This window comes from Puma concolor, chromosome B1 (genome assembly GCF_028749965.1).
Source record: "Puma concolor isolate L17-30 chromosome B1, mPumCon1.1.hap2, whole genome shotgun sequence".
Lineage (NCBI taxonomy): Eukaryota > Metazoa > Chordata > Mammalia > Carnivora > Felidae > Puma > Puma concolor.
Genome location: NC_141670.1, coordinates 117,707,561 through 117,722,982, shown reverse-complemented (window position 1 = coordinate 117,722,982; position 15,422 = coordinate 117,707,561). Strand labels below are relative to the sequence as shown.

The 15,422-nt window shown below is 34.5% G+C and overlaps 2 protein-coding genes across 5 annotated transcripts in view; one reads left to right on the top strand and one right to left on the bottom strand.

The window, feature by feature from the left end:
- TBCK (TBC1 domain containing kinase) overlaps positions 1–289 on the bottom strand; it is a 223,839-nt gene extending 223,550 nt beyond the window's left edge. Inside the window, exon 1 of one of the 3 annotated variants that reach the window (XR_015250307.1) lies at positions 6–289. The gene's annotated coding sequence lies outside the window, so the exon portion shown is untranslated. Of the gene's footprint in view, position 1 lies in introns of all 3 variants that reach the window. The other 2 variants (XM_086704453.1, XM_086704452.1) reach the window with 2 other exon arrangements.
- AIMP1 (aminoacyl tRNA synthetase complex interacting multifunctional protein 1) overlaps positions 282–15,422 on the top strand; it is a 43,963-nt gene continuing 28,822 nt past the window's right edge. The window contains exons 1-3 of one of the 2 annotated variants that reach the window (XM_025921754.2): positions 282–625; positions 10,431–10,564; positions 13,280–13,393. In XM_025921754.2, the coding sequence (XP_025777539.1) occupies positions 624–625; positions 10,431–10,564; positions 13,280–13,393 (250 nt within the window). In that variant the 5' untranslated portion in view covers positions 282–623. Of the gene's footprint in view, positions 626–981; positions 1,246–10,430; positions 10,565–13,279; positions 13,394–15,422 lie in introns of those variants that run through there. The other variant, XM_086704459.1, reaches the window with a different exon arrangement.

Here is a 15,422-nt window from a genome sequence, read left to right as displayed (position 1 = left end):
CCTGCCTCTGAGTCAGGCGGGCACAGAGACAAGGGGATGGAGCTTCTACACAGGGCCCCAGCTTGCTGTGGCTGCTGCTGCCGCTACCGTTTAGTGCACCACACCCAGCATCTCAGGTGCTTCTACAAAAGAGGCCGCTCCGGGAGCGCTGGGATTGCGTTTTGCCTGCGAGCTAAATCCGCCGAAATTCCCAGCTCGGAATCTGGCCGGGAGCGCGAGCCAGACCCGCTCCAATGACAGCTCCCAGCTCTCCCCACCCCCGCCCTCGATTCAGCCCGGCCGTTTCCTCTGACCTCACAACCTCCACGACACAACATGGAGGAAAGACCCGACGTCCGGCGTTTTGCCCCTTACCCAACCGGCGACACAATGTAGCTACCAAGGAAGAGGTGCAGAGGAGTTCAAGTTATTAGCTGAGGAAATAGAAGACGGACAGCGTGCTGCGGTTACGCCCGGGAAGGGGGCGACAGAATTTGACGTTAAATCGGTGGAACGCTCAGGCGTTTGGTGAGGACACCTCGTTGGGTCCTTTCTCACTGCCGTCGGGTGCGGGACGGTGCCCCTAATTGCTGAAGACTGAGGCTACCCGGTGAAGCTCTCCAGGTTGCTCTGTCCACCGATTGATGTGAGTGACTCCCTGACAGGGTCCGGGGTTAGGCGTGTTGAGATCAAAGGAGAGTCCTCCTTCCCTTACTCATCTTGGGGAGATAGGACCTAGCCTCCGAATACCGGTGGGAAGTACGCTTATACCAGCACCAGTCTTGGCATGTGGAAGTACCACAGCCAAGAGGAACAGCTTGGTACCTCTTGAAGGAACCAAGTTTGAGAAACGGGATGCGGGGCTGACGGAAAGGCTGCTACTGGAAAAGATATATTCACAAACACGTTTAGTTACATGTGTGCGCGCGCGCCGGTGTATGTGAAAGGGGTGGGGGTGGGTCAGGAAGTCATTCAGTTAGTTACGCGCCCACTATGTTTGTGGTACTGTTTTAGGCATTGGGAACAGAACGATGGACAAAACAGAAACCCCTGTCTTCCTGTAGTTCGCATTTTATTGAGGAAGACATCCTAAACAGAATTAAGAAAAACATGTTCTATTGCAGGTCGTAATGGGCGCTTAAGGGATAAGTAATAAAGCAGAGGAGGATGTAGTTTGAAATATTAGTGTGGCCGGGGAAAGTCTCCCTGAAAGACAACTTTCAAGCCAGAGCTGACGTCAGAGAATTAACCATACAAGTGTCTGGGGTAAGTGCAGTCAGGTAGAGGAACCAGCCATAAACAGTTATTGCTAGTTGATGCCATGAAACATAAACTCTCCTGAATAGCAAGGAAGCTTGTGGGTTGGAGTTGAGTTAAGGGATTAAAGCTAGAGACAAAGTCATAGAAGGAACAGATCATGAAAGATACTGAGGGCATCTAAGCTATTGGAGACTTTTGAGCAGTAGACGACATAATCTGGCTTCCTTTTAAAAAGAGGATCTTACTGGCTGCTGTGGAGAATATATTGAAAGGGACAGGGTAGAAGAAAGACCAGTTTGGAGGCTTTTTTAGTAGACATGGTAGAGGAGACATGGTAGCTTGAGTAAGGGTGGTGAGAAATGGATGGTCAGGTTCTTAGTGCCCTTAATTTAGATGGATAAGAATATTGGTGGGTAGTAAGTTAATTTTCTCTAATTAGATTTGGGAAACACTTTGAAAATGAAGTGTAGTGTGAGTTTTAACACAAGTTAAAATCAGAGCTTTGCCATTTAATATTTGAATGGATTTAGACAAGTCATACTTTCTGACTTTTTCTGTAAAATGGAGATGTTATCTCACACGGTTGAAAAGCTTAAAGGGCTCCATATGTAATATGCTTGGCTCATTAAAATAGTGGTGGTTGTTATTAGCTGTGTTCTTGGATAGGAAATGGGAGTAAGATATTGCTGAGTGCTTCTTTGAATGTAAAGGGATGGTTAAACCCTACTGAAGAAATTCTGAATCAGGTAAAAGGTGACCTTGGTGTTTGCTAAGAAGGCCATGAGAGGCCTAGACATACCCTTTTTTAAATTTTATGCATATTTCACTGGACAGGAAGATTTTCTGTGTCAATCGCCGTAACACCTGAAATGTATGGACTGTCTTCTCATAGCCATCCCTCAAGTCCCCCAAGACTCCTTGTGCCCTTATTAGTAAAGAGGAAGAAGGCACTCCAGTAAGTAAAGAAAAACAATCAAGAATAAAAACAAATTTCCAGTTTTAAAATGAGTAAGTCACGGAGATATAACATACAAAGCAGTGACTATGGTTAATTCTCTATTGAATATTTGAAAGTAGCTAGAAGAGTGGATCTTGAAGGTTCTCATTACACGAAAAAAATTTTGGTAACTATGGTGAAGGACGTTAACTGGACTAATGTGATCATTTTGCAGTACACATAAGTATCGAATCACGTGCATCTAAAACTAATGTGTTAGTTATACCTCAAAAATTTAAATTTTTTTTAACGTTTATTTATTTTTGACAGAGAGAGAGAGAGAGAGAGACAGAGCATGAGCAGGGGAGGGGCAGAGAGAGAGGGAGACACAGAATCTGAAGCAGGCTCCAGGCTCTGAGCTGTCAGCACAGAGCCCGACGTGGGGCTTGAACTCACAGACCGTGAGATCATGACCTGAGCTGAAGTCAGACGCTCAACCGACTGAGCCACCCAGGTGCCCCTATACCTCAAAAATTAAAAAAAAAAAAAAAAAATTAATGTTGATTTATATTTGAGAGAGACAGAGACAGATCACAAGCGGGGAGGGTCAGAGAGAGATGGAGACAGAATCGGAAACACACTCCATGCTCTGAGCTGTCAGCACAGAGTCCGATGCAGGGCTCGAACTCAGGAGTGGTGAGATCATGACCTGAGCCGAAGTTGGAGGCTTAACCGACTGAGCCAGCCAGGTGGCCCACCTCAAAATTTTTTAAATAAAAACAGTGACACAGCTGATGAATGGCCAAGTTAGAATTTGAATTCGTGCCCTGACCACACGCCAAATAAATAAACATTCACAAAAAGCATAGTTTTAGGTCTGTTTTCAATATTTTGGCAAAGGTTGCAAAAATACTCATGGAATTACTGCCAGTTACCACTGCTATTGTAGTTTGAGTGTCTCTGGGAGGGATTGTTCTCAAAATATTTAATTTTATTATATACCTTTTTAAAAATTCTTACATTTGACAGGTTTTAAATCCTAGTACAGGTACTAACTTTGTTCTAAAAAGTATCCCTTATGTAGCACGGTAATAAAAATGTTCTTGTGGGGTGATTTGGCAGTTAGATTATGAAGCAAATGGAGGAATGAAGATTAGAAGGTTAGAATAAGAATGGTGGTAGAAAGGGAGAGAAAAAATTAATTAAAATCACTATAGTTTATTCTGATATACATGTTTTTCTCACATTTACATTTCACAATTATTGATGTCTTAAAGTCACTATGAACTAAGTGGCACTTGCAACATAGTTGTCAGTGCCTGTACTTAATGCAGACTTGGTCATTATGGTTAATATTGTCATCAGTTTGGTTACGTGTAGTGTTGGTATGTAGTTGTTGGCTTTAATCTCCATTTTAAGTATCCTTTATATGCAGATTTACCATTAAAATGAAAAGTCACTGTGTATACACAGATAAGGGGAAACAAAAGAGTGACATAAGATAAAAATAGGGCTAAATTTAAAAGAGATTTTTCAAATGATGCAGGGTGTGTGGTTTTTTTCTTAATGGTACATAAAATGCCAGAGCATCTTATGAATGGAGCCATTTTACAATTGGTGGCATCTTAGATTTTATGAAATACAGTACTTAGAGTGTTTAAGAAGAACATAAACTTTTACCTAGTTGAAGTTCTGAAACAGTGAAATCAAGTGTTTGGGAAGTAGAGAGACCCTTCCAAATTTTTGTAGAATTCCTATACTATAAAATAAAATTGAAAACTTGCACTTAAAATTTCCATTTCAAAGCAATAGCTTATTTGTTTATATTTGGTTCCTAACATTGAAAAGCCGGGGCAGGGAATTTGTTATTTAAAAGAAGTTACTGACAATTTAGAATCAGAGTGGGGAAAGACTACTGAGGTATAGGGAAGCCATTTGGCAATGATAGGAATCTCAGAAATAACCTTTGTATATGTTTTAATGATTAAGATGTAGTTTAAATTCATGTATTTCCTAAAATCAGCAACAGCTTTAATGAATAGCAGCATCTTACAATGGCTTTTTAGATTTAATGACCCATAATGAATATTATAAACAAAATTAAAGGCAAAATAATTTAGATAATACTTTTCAAATGCTTTTTGTTATAAAATAAATTCATTATTTTTTAAAATTAGTAAAGGAAGAAGAAAAGTCTATCTAAACTATCCAGAAACTTACTATCCAAACCCAGTTTATGTACTCATGTACTGTTTTCTCTTTTTTTCTATGTGTTTTGCATTTGTAATTACTATGCATGCAATTATTATGTGTATTTTAATCTCCTAATCATTAAATACAATTTAGTACAGATTAAGCCAGTATTCCCAAAATGTTTTAGAGGATATTAGTTCTATTATAGGTGCTCCTTGGTTAGGATTTTGTGGTTAAATACATTGGGAAACTCTACAGAATTATGTCTTTTATAGAAATTCGAGCTTCAATATTAAAAGAGCTAACTGCAGAATCAGACCGACCCTAAGTTTTAATCCTGTTACTAACTAGTCACATGACCTAAGGCAAACTAATTTTAATTCAAGTTTTCTTCTTTGTATAATGGAAGTAATTATAGAGTATTCATAGATGATCTATGTAAAGCATTTAGCCAGCCCATAATAAATACTCTAAAATGTTATCTGTTATTAACATTATTATTATTATTGGGTAACCTGAGTGGCTCAGTTGGTTAAACGTCTAACTCTTGATTTGGGCTAAGTAACCTATCATTATGTGATATATGTTGTAAATGTTGGGATATTATTAATTATTGCATAACCAAATAAAGCCTTTGTCATAAGTAATTAGGATGTAGAATATTTTTAGGTTTTAAAGGTCATGCTAAGGTCATGGCATAGAGTCCTACATCTGGCTCCACACTGACAGTGGGGAGCCTGCTTGGAATCCTTTCTCTCTCCTCTCTCTGCTCCTGCCCCTGCTCACACTTGCTTTCTCTCAAAATAAGTAAATAAACTTAAAAAAATTATTATTAGCATTATCTGTGAGAAAATCTAAGCCTATTAGCACATTAAAAGCTTTGAGGAGACAAAGGAAGCTTAAAGTTACGAAATTCAGTAGGTACTCCATGTAAAATACCGTGTAAAATTGAAAGTCACTGTGGAGCACTTGGCACATGATAATGAAATGAGCACTGGGTTGAATGGTACAAGATTTGTCCAAGCTTTAAGCAGTGTTTTTATTAAACTAGCACTGTTGCCCTAAACTTAACCTCATTTAAATTTTTTTTCTAATTTACGGTGTTTTCCCTCATTTGTTTGAAAGCTTAGTGAATACAAAGAATATGTTTAATTTTGCTCTCTACTATAAACCCAGCACACGACTCAAAATCAGGAAATATAAGTAAAATTGGGGTCATGAACGTAAGTTATTTATAGGGACCTGGCAGGTGGCATAAGTGGCAGACAGCAGAGAGTTGTTCAGTCTGTTTTGCCTTGCTTAAACCTTCAGCTGTTTCAAACATTGTTAACCCTGGAACACAAAGGGATCCCTGCTTTGTGTGGTGGTAATAGTTTGCAATCCTTAGAAGAGACTAGAAATCAGGACCAAACCCTGAAAAACATAAAAGGAACAAGTCAAGAAAAAGGATCCCTAAAAGGAGGTGCCAAGGAATAGAAAGTGAAATCAGGTGAAATTATCCTCATTATAAATTTAAAAAATGAAACAGAGAAGTTAAGTAACTTGACCAAGATCACACAAGCTGTTAAGTATGTGATTCAACCAAGATTAGTTAGCTATAAATACTGTAAGGGAAAAAAAAGACAACTACTTTTCTGCTGGTGCGAGTGATCAATATCTACATATTACTATAAAATATGGACATAAATTTATGCATCATACTTATATTTTTGAAAAGTTTAAAGTTAATTAACAAGTACTAGAAAACCTATTCCCAGAGCTTCTAATTCAAAAATAATACATAGCTCTTAGCATTTGAGGAAGATTTTGTTCAACATATAGACTTGTCTTTCTAACTAATCCAGAATATCTCAAAGGACAGGTTAATTTTCACATCATGAGTAATATTGCCAAGATAACCTAGGAGTAAAGAAAAAAATAGATGCTGGTTAAAACAGCTAGTGTGTTTTATAGTCGCTCCTAAGTTTTATTTTGTCAAGAAAACTTGATTATTGCTGGAAACATGACTGTGCTAGCAAAAGATACTTTCTCTCTTAATGAGACTTCCTTTGTAATGATGTTATTGATATTTGTGGCAGTTAAAATAGTTACAAGTAACCTATCATTAGGTGATATGTGTTGTAAATGTTGGGATATTATTAATTATTGCATAACCAAATAAAGCCTTTGTCATAAGTAATTAGGATGTAGAGTATTTTCAGGTTTTAAATTCATGCATTCTTAAGTGTGCTGTTCAGTGAATTTTCTTAAGACTATTTTTTAGAGCAGTTTTAGGTTCATAGCAAAATTGTGAGTAGAAAGTATTCAGTGAATTTTTATTCCTTTTTTCTTTTCCTTAAACCAAAACAATTTACATAATTTTCATAAGACAATTTTTCTCTTGGTATTCTTGGCCATTTGTGTGCCTTTGGCAAAATGGCATGTATGGCTTGTGTCGGACTGCTTTGCCTTTTGAGCTAGAGTTGAGAACCATTAATACTAGTTTCTTAGAAGACTTTCACAAGGTGTTCAAACTGAAATCTATAAGCCATTCAGTATTCCTTTTTTGTGCACCATTTGTTTAAATAATCTTAAATCTAGTTTTAGAGTTTCTGTAATTACAATGGCAATATCTGTTTGTAGGGGAAAGTGCAAAGATTTCAGTTGGCTGTTGTCTTGTATTCCTGAGGACAGGAGTCTCTAGGTATATTTTATATACTATTATAAACAAAATTCACAATTAATGTAAATAAATTAATATTTATTACCCCCATAGACTGTATACCACCACTCACAAAGAAATTAAGGTATGGCTTAGCCAAATTATCTAAATGTATTTTTGATATCAATCTATAATTTGTATTTTTATTATTATGTTCTTAACCTTTAAGAAAACAAAAATCATTTACCTAAAGATCTACAAAATATCATGCTCATCGGTAGCCTACACTATTGGGAGCTTCTTGAAGGTGAGGTTTGTACATATATCCTATCTTTTTTTGTGTGACCAGAATTTTGCTCAGTGCCTGACATTTTTTACCACTTGCCAGAAATATTGAATATTATTCATGGTATCTTATTTTGCCACATATCAATGCTATGAGATACATGAAATTATCTCCATTTTACAAATGAGAAAACTTTTGGCTCAGAGAGGTTAGGTAAGTTGATTCGGAGGCAAAGGGTAGGATTTGATCCAAGGTCTTGTGATTTGCAAATCCATGTTCCTGTTATTAAATTACTTTTATTTCATACTCTTGTAAAAAGTTCTTAATATTGTAAACAAGAAGAAGGAATAATAATAATATGTATCTCATGGTGTTGTGATAATTAAGTTAATATTGTGAGGTGCTGAGAAAAAGACCTGGCAGTTACTAAAGACAAAGTAAGCACTAGATATTATTACTCAACAATACCTATCAGGAAATTTGAGATGGCTTCTGTCATCCATAGTTACTTTATATACGAGTGGTTTATTAGGATCACTGTCATCTCTCTGTTCTCAACATTTTAAGACTTCATGTCCTATATATGTCTTTTCAGTAACATTTCTCTTTGTTACTAACATGTTTTCTCTTTATTTTTCATATTTTATTTGTACAATTATTTGATTAAAAATGAATCCATTTACAGGGCACCTGGGTGGCTCAGTTGGTTGAGCATCCGACTTCAGCCCAGGTCATGATCTTGTGGTTCATGAGTTCCAGCCCTGCTTCGGGCTCTGTGCTGACAGCTCAGAGCCTAGAGCCTACCTCACTCAGTTCTTGTGTCTACCTCTCTCTCTCTCTGCCCCTCCCCAGCTCGTGTTCTGTCTCTGTCTCTCTCTCAAAAATAAAAAACATTAAAAAAAAAAAAACCCAAAAACCTAAAAATGAATCCATTTTTACTGAATGTTTCAAGTGATGTCTCAGTCCTAGTTTTATTTCATGATTTAAAGTTAGACCTTAATCTAAAGTTATAATAGTAAAGTTATAGCCAAGTATATAAATTATGCTTCTTTTATAATTTATGTAATAAATACATAAAGCATTGATATATATATATATATTTTATCAGTATCATTCAAAGTGTTACTTCTTTTTATCCCATTGTTTTCTCTAGTGGTTTTATATATATATTTAGTATATTCAGCTCATTTGTGTTTATGTTTTAAGCATTCTTTCTTACTAAAGTTACGCTGGTGCTTCAGTATGTATTACAAAAGTGATATTTTATTTAACTCATTTTTATAACGATTTCGTAGATAGTTAATAGATTTATCAACTCAGTAAAATATCTTTTTTCTGTCTTCGGTGGGATTTATGATCTCTATTTTGCAAATTATTGTTAGTTTTGAAACTTTTTCTGTGAGTCAGGACAGGAGTTTCATGTTTGGCTGGTATTTGTGAGATAACTTCTGTACCAGTAGACAAATTCATGACAACTATTTTATACTTATAGTTATTTCTTATGAGTTAAGATATTCATTTACTGGGGATTTTTCTAAGGCATATCACTAATGTCACATTTATTTTGGTATTAACTCATCAAATTTTTTTTTTTTTTTTTTTTGCTACAAAAGTAAAAGTTAACAAATTATGCTAAATCAAATACTCATTATTTTTCTTGGGCTAGCTATTTCACCTATTGAATATATTTGATTATTATGTTAGACTAAAGTAAACATTAAACTGAAAGAATGCTAATAGGAGGATACTAAAAGTCCAAAAGAACAAGCTGTTTTTACCTTAACTTTCTTCATATGTTCATATGTATTTTTCTCTAAAATTCTAAAAAGAAAAAAAACATTTGAGGAGCAACGGGGTATTCTGTGTTTATGTTGGTAAAAATTGGCTGAATTAAAAAGTTAATATCTTCATTTTCAATTTTTGTACCAAAATGCTCTGTATTTTTTAAATTGTTAAATAATAGTCCGTATAGAAAATGAGAGGTTTATTATGACTTTCTCAGATTAACCGCATTTGTATTTTCTTCATTTATTAGCAACTTTATTTTTATCAGTTTTTTTTAGTCATTCTATTTATAAATTGTTAACTTTAGCGTAAAAGTTTTTTGAGGATTGTTTCTCTTTTAATAAAAAGGTAAAGATTTCAGAATGTCCTTTTTATAGGATGGATATTGCATAATTTGAAATTTTCAAACATCTTACATTATTTGTCCTTTATTAGCCAATTTTTTCCTTTATCAAAAAATTTCACCATTTTATTGTGTATCACTTATTTAAAATCAGAATTACTTCAGCAGCGCTTGTGTCATTGTTATGTTTTGTATTATAAATTAAAGTTAATCAGGTAAAAAAAGAGCAATTTGTAGTATTAATGATTTATCTTGTCTTTTGTTAGTGTGACTGTTTTAATATTTGGCAGTTTAAACTTTAACGTTATGAGTTAATCTCAGAATGCTTGCATATACACATTTTTCTGAACACTGACAGGATGTTTTCTAATTTCTGTAAATTATTATGAAATTAAAATTCTAATTATTTTCTTTAATAAGAGTCACAGTATATATGCTGACATTATTTCCGAGTAGGCATGTCTTTAATATTGATATGTTCCTAATTGTTGATCTTTTTCTTTTGTCTTTCCTAAGTCACATATTCCTCCTTACATTTGTACATAGTTAAATAAGCGGTAGAAATATCCAGTATCTAAAAGTAGCATATAAAAAGGGAATTCAGCAATCCTTAACTTTGGAACACAGGAGTGGCACTCAGTTACAGCTTGGTTAAGGTTATTGTTATTCTTTTCCCTTAGTCTTCCTGTTTTGTGTTATAATACTCTGCTGTATTTTAAAAGTTTCTTTAAAATTTTCCAGCCTAAAATGTGAAATAGCATGTTTTTTGCATTTAGGCAAAGAAAATTGATTCCCTCTTCCAAACATATTGAGGAGTTAGTCATTTAATGTTTCTGCCATTTATTCGGTTTGTTGCTCTGGAGGAAAAGTATAGGAAATGTAGTTTTCTAGTATATTGATCTGTTAAACTGGAAGATGTTTTTCCTTTCAAACTGCTTGCTTAGTGTTCTGTACAATAAATTTTATTCCTTCTGTGGTATAACTTATCACTTATTTTTTCACTTAGGATTTTCTGCCGTATCTTTAAAAAAATGGCAACTAATGGTGCTGTTCTGAAGAGACTGGAACAGAAGGGTGCAGAAGCAGATCAAATTATTGAATATTTAAAGCAGCAAGTTGCTCTTCTTAAGGAGAAAGCAAGTAAGAGATTTTACATTTTCTGAGGAGATACTTAAAAGGAATTCACATATTGACAGCACAAAAACTGTGTTTACCCCGTAAATATTATTTCATCATCTTGATGATAACTTAGATTCCTTTAACATTTTAATTTTGAGTAAAATATTTTGGGATTAAGATAAATTAAAATTCATATGTAGTGAATGTAATATAAGGAAAACAGTGTATTATTTTAAGAGTGCTAAAGGAAAATTCATGTTTAAAAAAAGTTGATATAGAATTGGAGAGTAAAATGAAGAAAATTGGGTAAAATCAAATATGAACTCAGATATCTCCTGTGAAAATATATACTCATATTACCCTCTACTGAGGCATCTTCTGAAATGATTTTTACGTTTTTCCAATATGTCTTTAAATTTTACCTAGAAATTGCTATGATAAGTACAAAAATATCAACTGAATTTCTCCTTTTAGGATTTAGGTTGAATTTTGTTAAGTATATTTTATTTCTCAATAGTCCATGTTAATGGTGTGACGAAAATTCCTAAGTCTTTTACCATAACTAAAGAAATGCTTTTCGGGGCGCCTGGGTGGCGCAGTCGGTTAAGCGTCCGACTTCAACCAGGTCACGATCTCACGGTCCGTGAGTTCGAGCCCCGCGTCGGGCTCTGGGCTGATGGCTCAGAGCCTGGAGCCTGTTTCCGATTCTGTGTCTCCCTCTCTCTCTGCCCCTCGCCCGTTCATGCTCTGTCTCTCTCTGTCCCAAAAATAAATAAACGTTGAAAAAAAAAAAATTTAAGAAATGCTTTTCTTTGCTGTGTAAGATTGTGAATGGCTTACAGAATTGTACATTTACTCTTCAGGATATTTTTTCTTTATTTTAAAATACTGCTTTAATTATGTCTTTTTTATAATGTTTTATAAACTTTCTTATTTTTCTTAAAATTCTTAAAGGATTTTTCTTGTTATTTTTCTTAAAGTTTTTAATATTTCTTTCCATTAGTAAGATAAAGAGATTAGAGATGATCTCTAATCTCTTCTGTGAATTTTTTCTCATATGGGTGCCTGTTAACAACTTGACTAACATTTTAATTTTGCTAATTAAAAGAAAAAGGAAACTTTCTACCCTTAGTGCGTGTTTATTCTTCACCTTTATCATTTTTACTTTTTGGTAGCCTATCCTGATGCTTCCCAGTCCCATTGTTCCTGTTTTGCAATAAATATTTCATAAAATCTCTTAATGTTTTGTAAATAAAATATTTTTTAGATAAAATAACCTACCTATACACATAATTTCAAACCATACATTAATCATGTATATAATACACAGGAAAATTAAAAAAGAAAGTAATTTATAAATGGTAGTAATAATAAAAATACGTATTTTAGTAAGTAAATTCTTAGGTGGATGGTATTACCAGACATAGGAGAAAGTCATATGCTGTATGATTCACATACATAGAATCACCAAGAATGCAACAGATATAATGCTAATTGATATGAGTGTTTATTTAGTCTGCCTTTATGTTAGCAACTCCGATAGCAGAAGCAGCTTTCAGTTATGTTTTTGATTTACTCAGAATGATGAATAATTCTTCGGGTAAGGCTGTGAACAAAGCAAAGAATAGTTTATTCTTGATTTATATGATACTTGATTTATAAAAAATTCAGGGTGTGATGAAAATGTTTAATAATATTTTGTGTTTATATATAAAACATAGGATCTAGGCTCAAATGATTAACAGGATTTTCACCTACACAGATGTACAATCGGTCAGTGGAAAATTCTGCAGAATGTGAAACAGCTCTTCATTTTATGAGTGTATCTAGCATGTTTCGGGACATTTGGCATCCCTGACTTCTGCCCAATAAATGCCCCAAAATACTCCCACAGATTTTAAGACTCCTACCTCGGAGCAGTCCTAACCCCACTGAGAATCATTGTTTTTTGTTTGTTTGTTTTGTTTTGTTTTTATTCTTTTGTATATCCTGTTGCTCACCTTTAACGCACATATTATATGTTGAGCAAATCTTTGAAGCTATTTCACTCACTAAATATTTGGCAGGCCAGCTCAACCTCTGAGAAATTAGGAAAAAAAGAATAACAGATTGTACTTTTACAAGGTAATGATTAAAAAGAAAGAAGTGAGAATAGTTTTTTTATGGTTTGCTATCATTAGATCTCCAGCTTAAAGAAATAATAATGTATTTAATATTTGTCTCATTTTGATAGTTTATGTATTATTGATTTGTCATTAGCATCATTATGGAAGCTAGAAAAATGATTCATAAACAAAACTTAAAAAAATTTATTTTTAAATTTTTATTCAGTTTTTGAGAGTGAGAGAGTGAGCATAAGCAGGGTAGGGGGTATCAGAGAAAAAGGGAGACACAGATTCTGAAGCAGGCTCCAGGCTCTGAGCTGTCAGCACAGAGCTGGACGTGGGGTTTGAACTCATGAACTGTGAGATCATGACATCAGCCAAAGTTGGATGTTCAACTGACAGCCACCCAGGTGCCCCATAAACAAAACTTTTCTGTTCTGTTATTATTTCACAGATTTTTTACCGTTTTTGTAGTTTAATAAATTCTAAACTGATATAAAGGAATAGACAAATATTTGTTTACTGATATTATCTTAATTGTGTTTATACTGCTATGCTCTTTTCAAATAGTATTCATAAGAAACCTTTTAGAAAACATGGCTATATCTTTATTGGATTTTCTTGATCCTAGTTTTGCAGGCAACTTTGAGAGAAGAGAAGAAACTTCGAGTTGAAAATGCTAAATTAAGGAAAGAAATTGAAGAATTGAAACAAGAGCTAATTCAGGCAGAAATTCAAAACGGAGGTGATTAAATATTGAAATAATAGGTTGTTTTGATTTATAATAATTATATCATTGTTTATTAAGTTAGGTGTTATGCTAGATTTCTCATTTTATCCCCACAGTAGCCCTTCTTATGCAATTGTTCCCCTTACAAAAGAGAAAATGGAGATTTAGGAAAGGCAAATGATCTTGTTTGAGCTCATGCAAAAAGTGGCAGAGCAGGGTTTCAAAAACCTATGCTTTTAGTGACATTGAGCATCTTTTTCATGTGTTTGTTGGCATCTGTATGTCTTTGGAAAAATGTCTCTTCAGGTACTATGCCTATTATTAAGTGGATTATTATTATTGGTGTTGAATTATTATTAATTATTTTTGGTGTTGAATTATAGTTGTTCTTCATATAATTTGGATATTAACCCCTGATCAGATATATCATTCGCAAGTGTCTTCCCTCATTCAGTTAATTGCCTTTTTGTTTTGTGGATGGTTTCTTTCACTGTGCAAAAGGCTTTATTCTGGTGTAGTCTTAGTAGTTTAGTTTTGTTTTTGTTTCTCTTGCTTCAGTTTAGAAAATGTTTAGAAAATGTTGCTGTGGCTGAAGTCAAGAGAAATTATTGCCTGTCTTTTCTTCTAGGAACTTTCAGATCTCACATTTAGGTCTTTAATCCATTTTGAGTTTATTTTTGTGTATTCTGTAAGAAAGTGCTCCAGTTTCATTCTTTTGCATATAGCTGTTCAGTTTTCCTAACACCATTTGTTGAAGAGACTGTCTTTTTTCCATTGTATATTCTTACCTCATCAGGGAAATCATACTGTACATGTGAAAGTAATGTAGCACACTGTATGTTAATTATACTTGAATTAAAAAAAAAGAAACTTTGGTTAAAAAAATTTTTTTATGTTTATTTATTTTTGAGAGAGAGGGAGAGACAGGGTGTGAGCAGAGGAGGGGCAGAAAGAGAGGCAGACACAGAATCCGAAGCAGGCTCCAGGCTCTGAGCTGTCAGCACAGAGTCCAACGTGGGGCTCGAACTCACAAACCGCAAGATCATGACCTGAGCTGAAGTCAGACGCTCTGCTGACTGAGCCACCCAGGGGCCCCTTTTTTTAAAAAAATTTTTTTATGTTTATTTTTGAAAAAAAAAACAAAAACTATGCTTTTAATCTCTGTGCTATATGCTTCAACTAGATCATCACTGTTCCCTATTAGTTATTGAAAATAAGCCATAATAATATTTAGCTGACATTTATTAAGTTTTACTATATGCCAGGCAGGTATGCCAAGTGCTTCATGTATATTATATATTTTATCCTTAAAATTGTGTACACAAATGTCCTTGTTTTATACATGAGGAAACTAAAGCTGACAGCTATAAAGTAATTTGCTTGAAATCATAAAGTTTTTATAAATGTTTATTTATTTTGAGGGAGAAAGAGAGAGAGTGCATGCGTGTTGGCAAGGAGGGGAGGGGCAGAGAGAGAATCCCAAGCAGGCTCCACGCTCAGTTCAGAGTCTGATGCAGGGCTCAATCTCAATCGTGAGATTTTGACCTGAGCCAAAATCGAGAGTCTGTCGCTTAACCAACTGAGCTACCCAGGCACTCCTGAAATCATATAATTTTTAGGTTATTCAACTCAGCAGATAATTATCATTTCAATTATGTTATAAATAAAAATTTAAATTTTACTGAATTATTTTAAAGGTGTCTAGACAAATTTATATTATAGAACAACAATAACAATAGCTCTGTTACAATATTAAAGTACCACACAGAGAGACGCATTTGATTATATTATAGAAAATCTTTCCTTTATTTATTTATTTATTTTTTAATATATGAAATTGTCAAATTGGTTTCCATACAACACCCAGTGCTCATCCCAAAAGGTGCCCTCCTCAGTACCCATCACCCACCCTCCCCTCCCTCCCCCCCCGCATCAACCCTCAGTTTGTTCTCAGTTTTTAACAGTCTCTTATGCCTTGGCTCTCTCCCACTCTAACCTCTTTTTTTTTTTTCCTTCCCCTCCCCCATGGGTTTCTGTTAAGTTT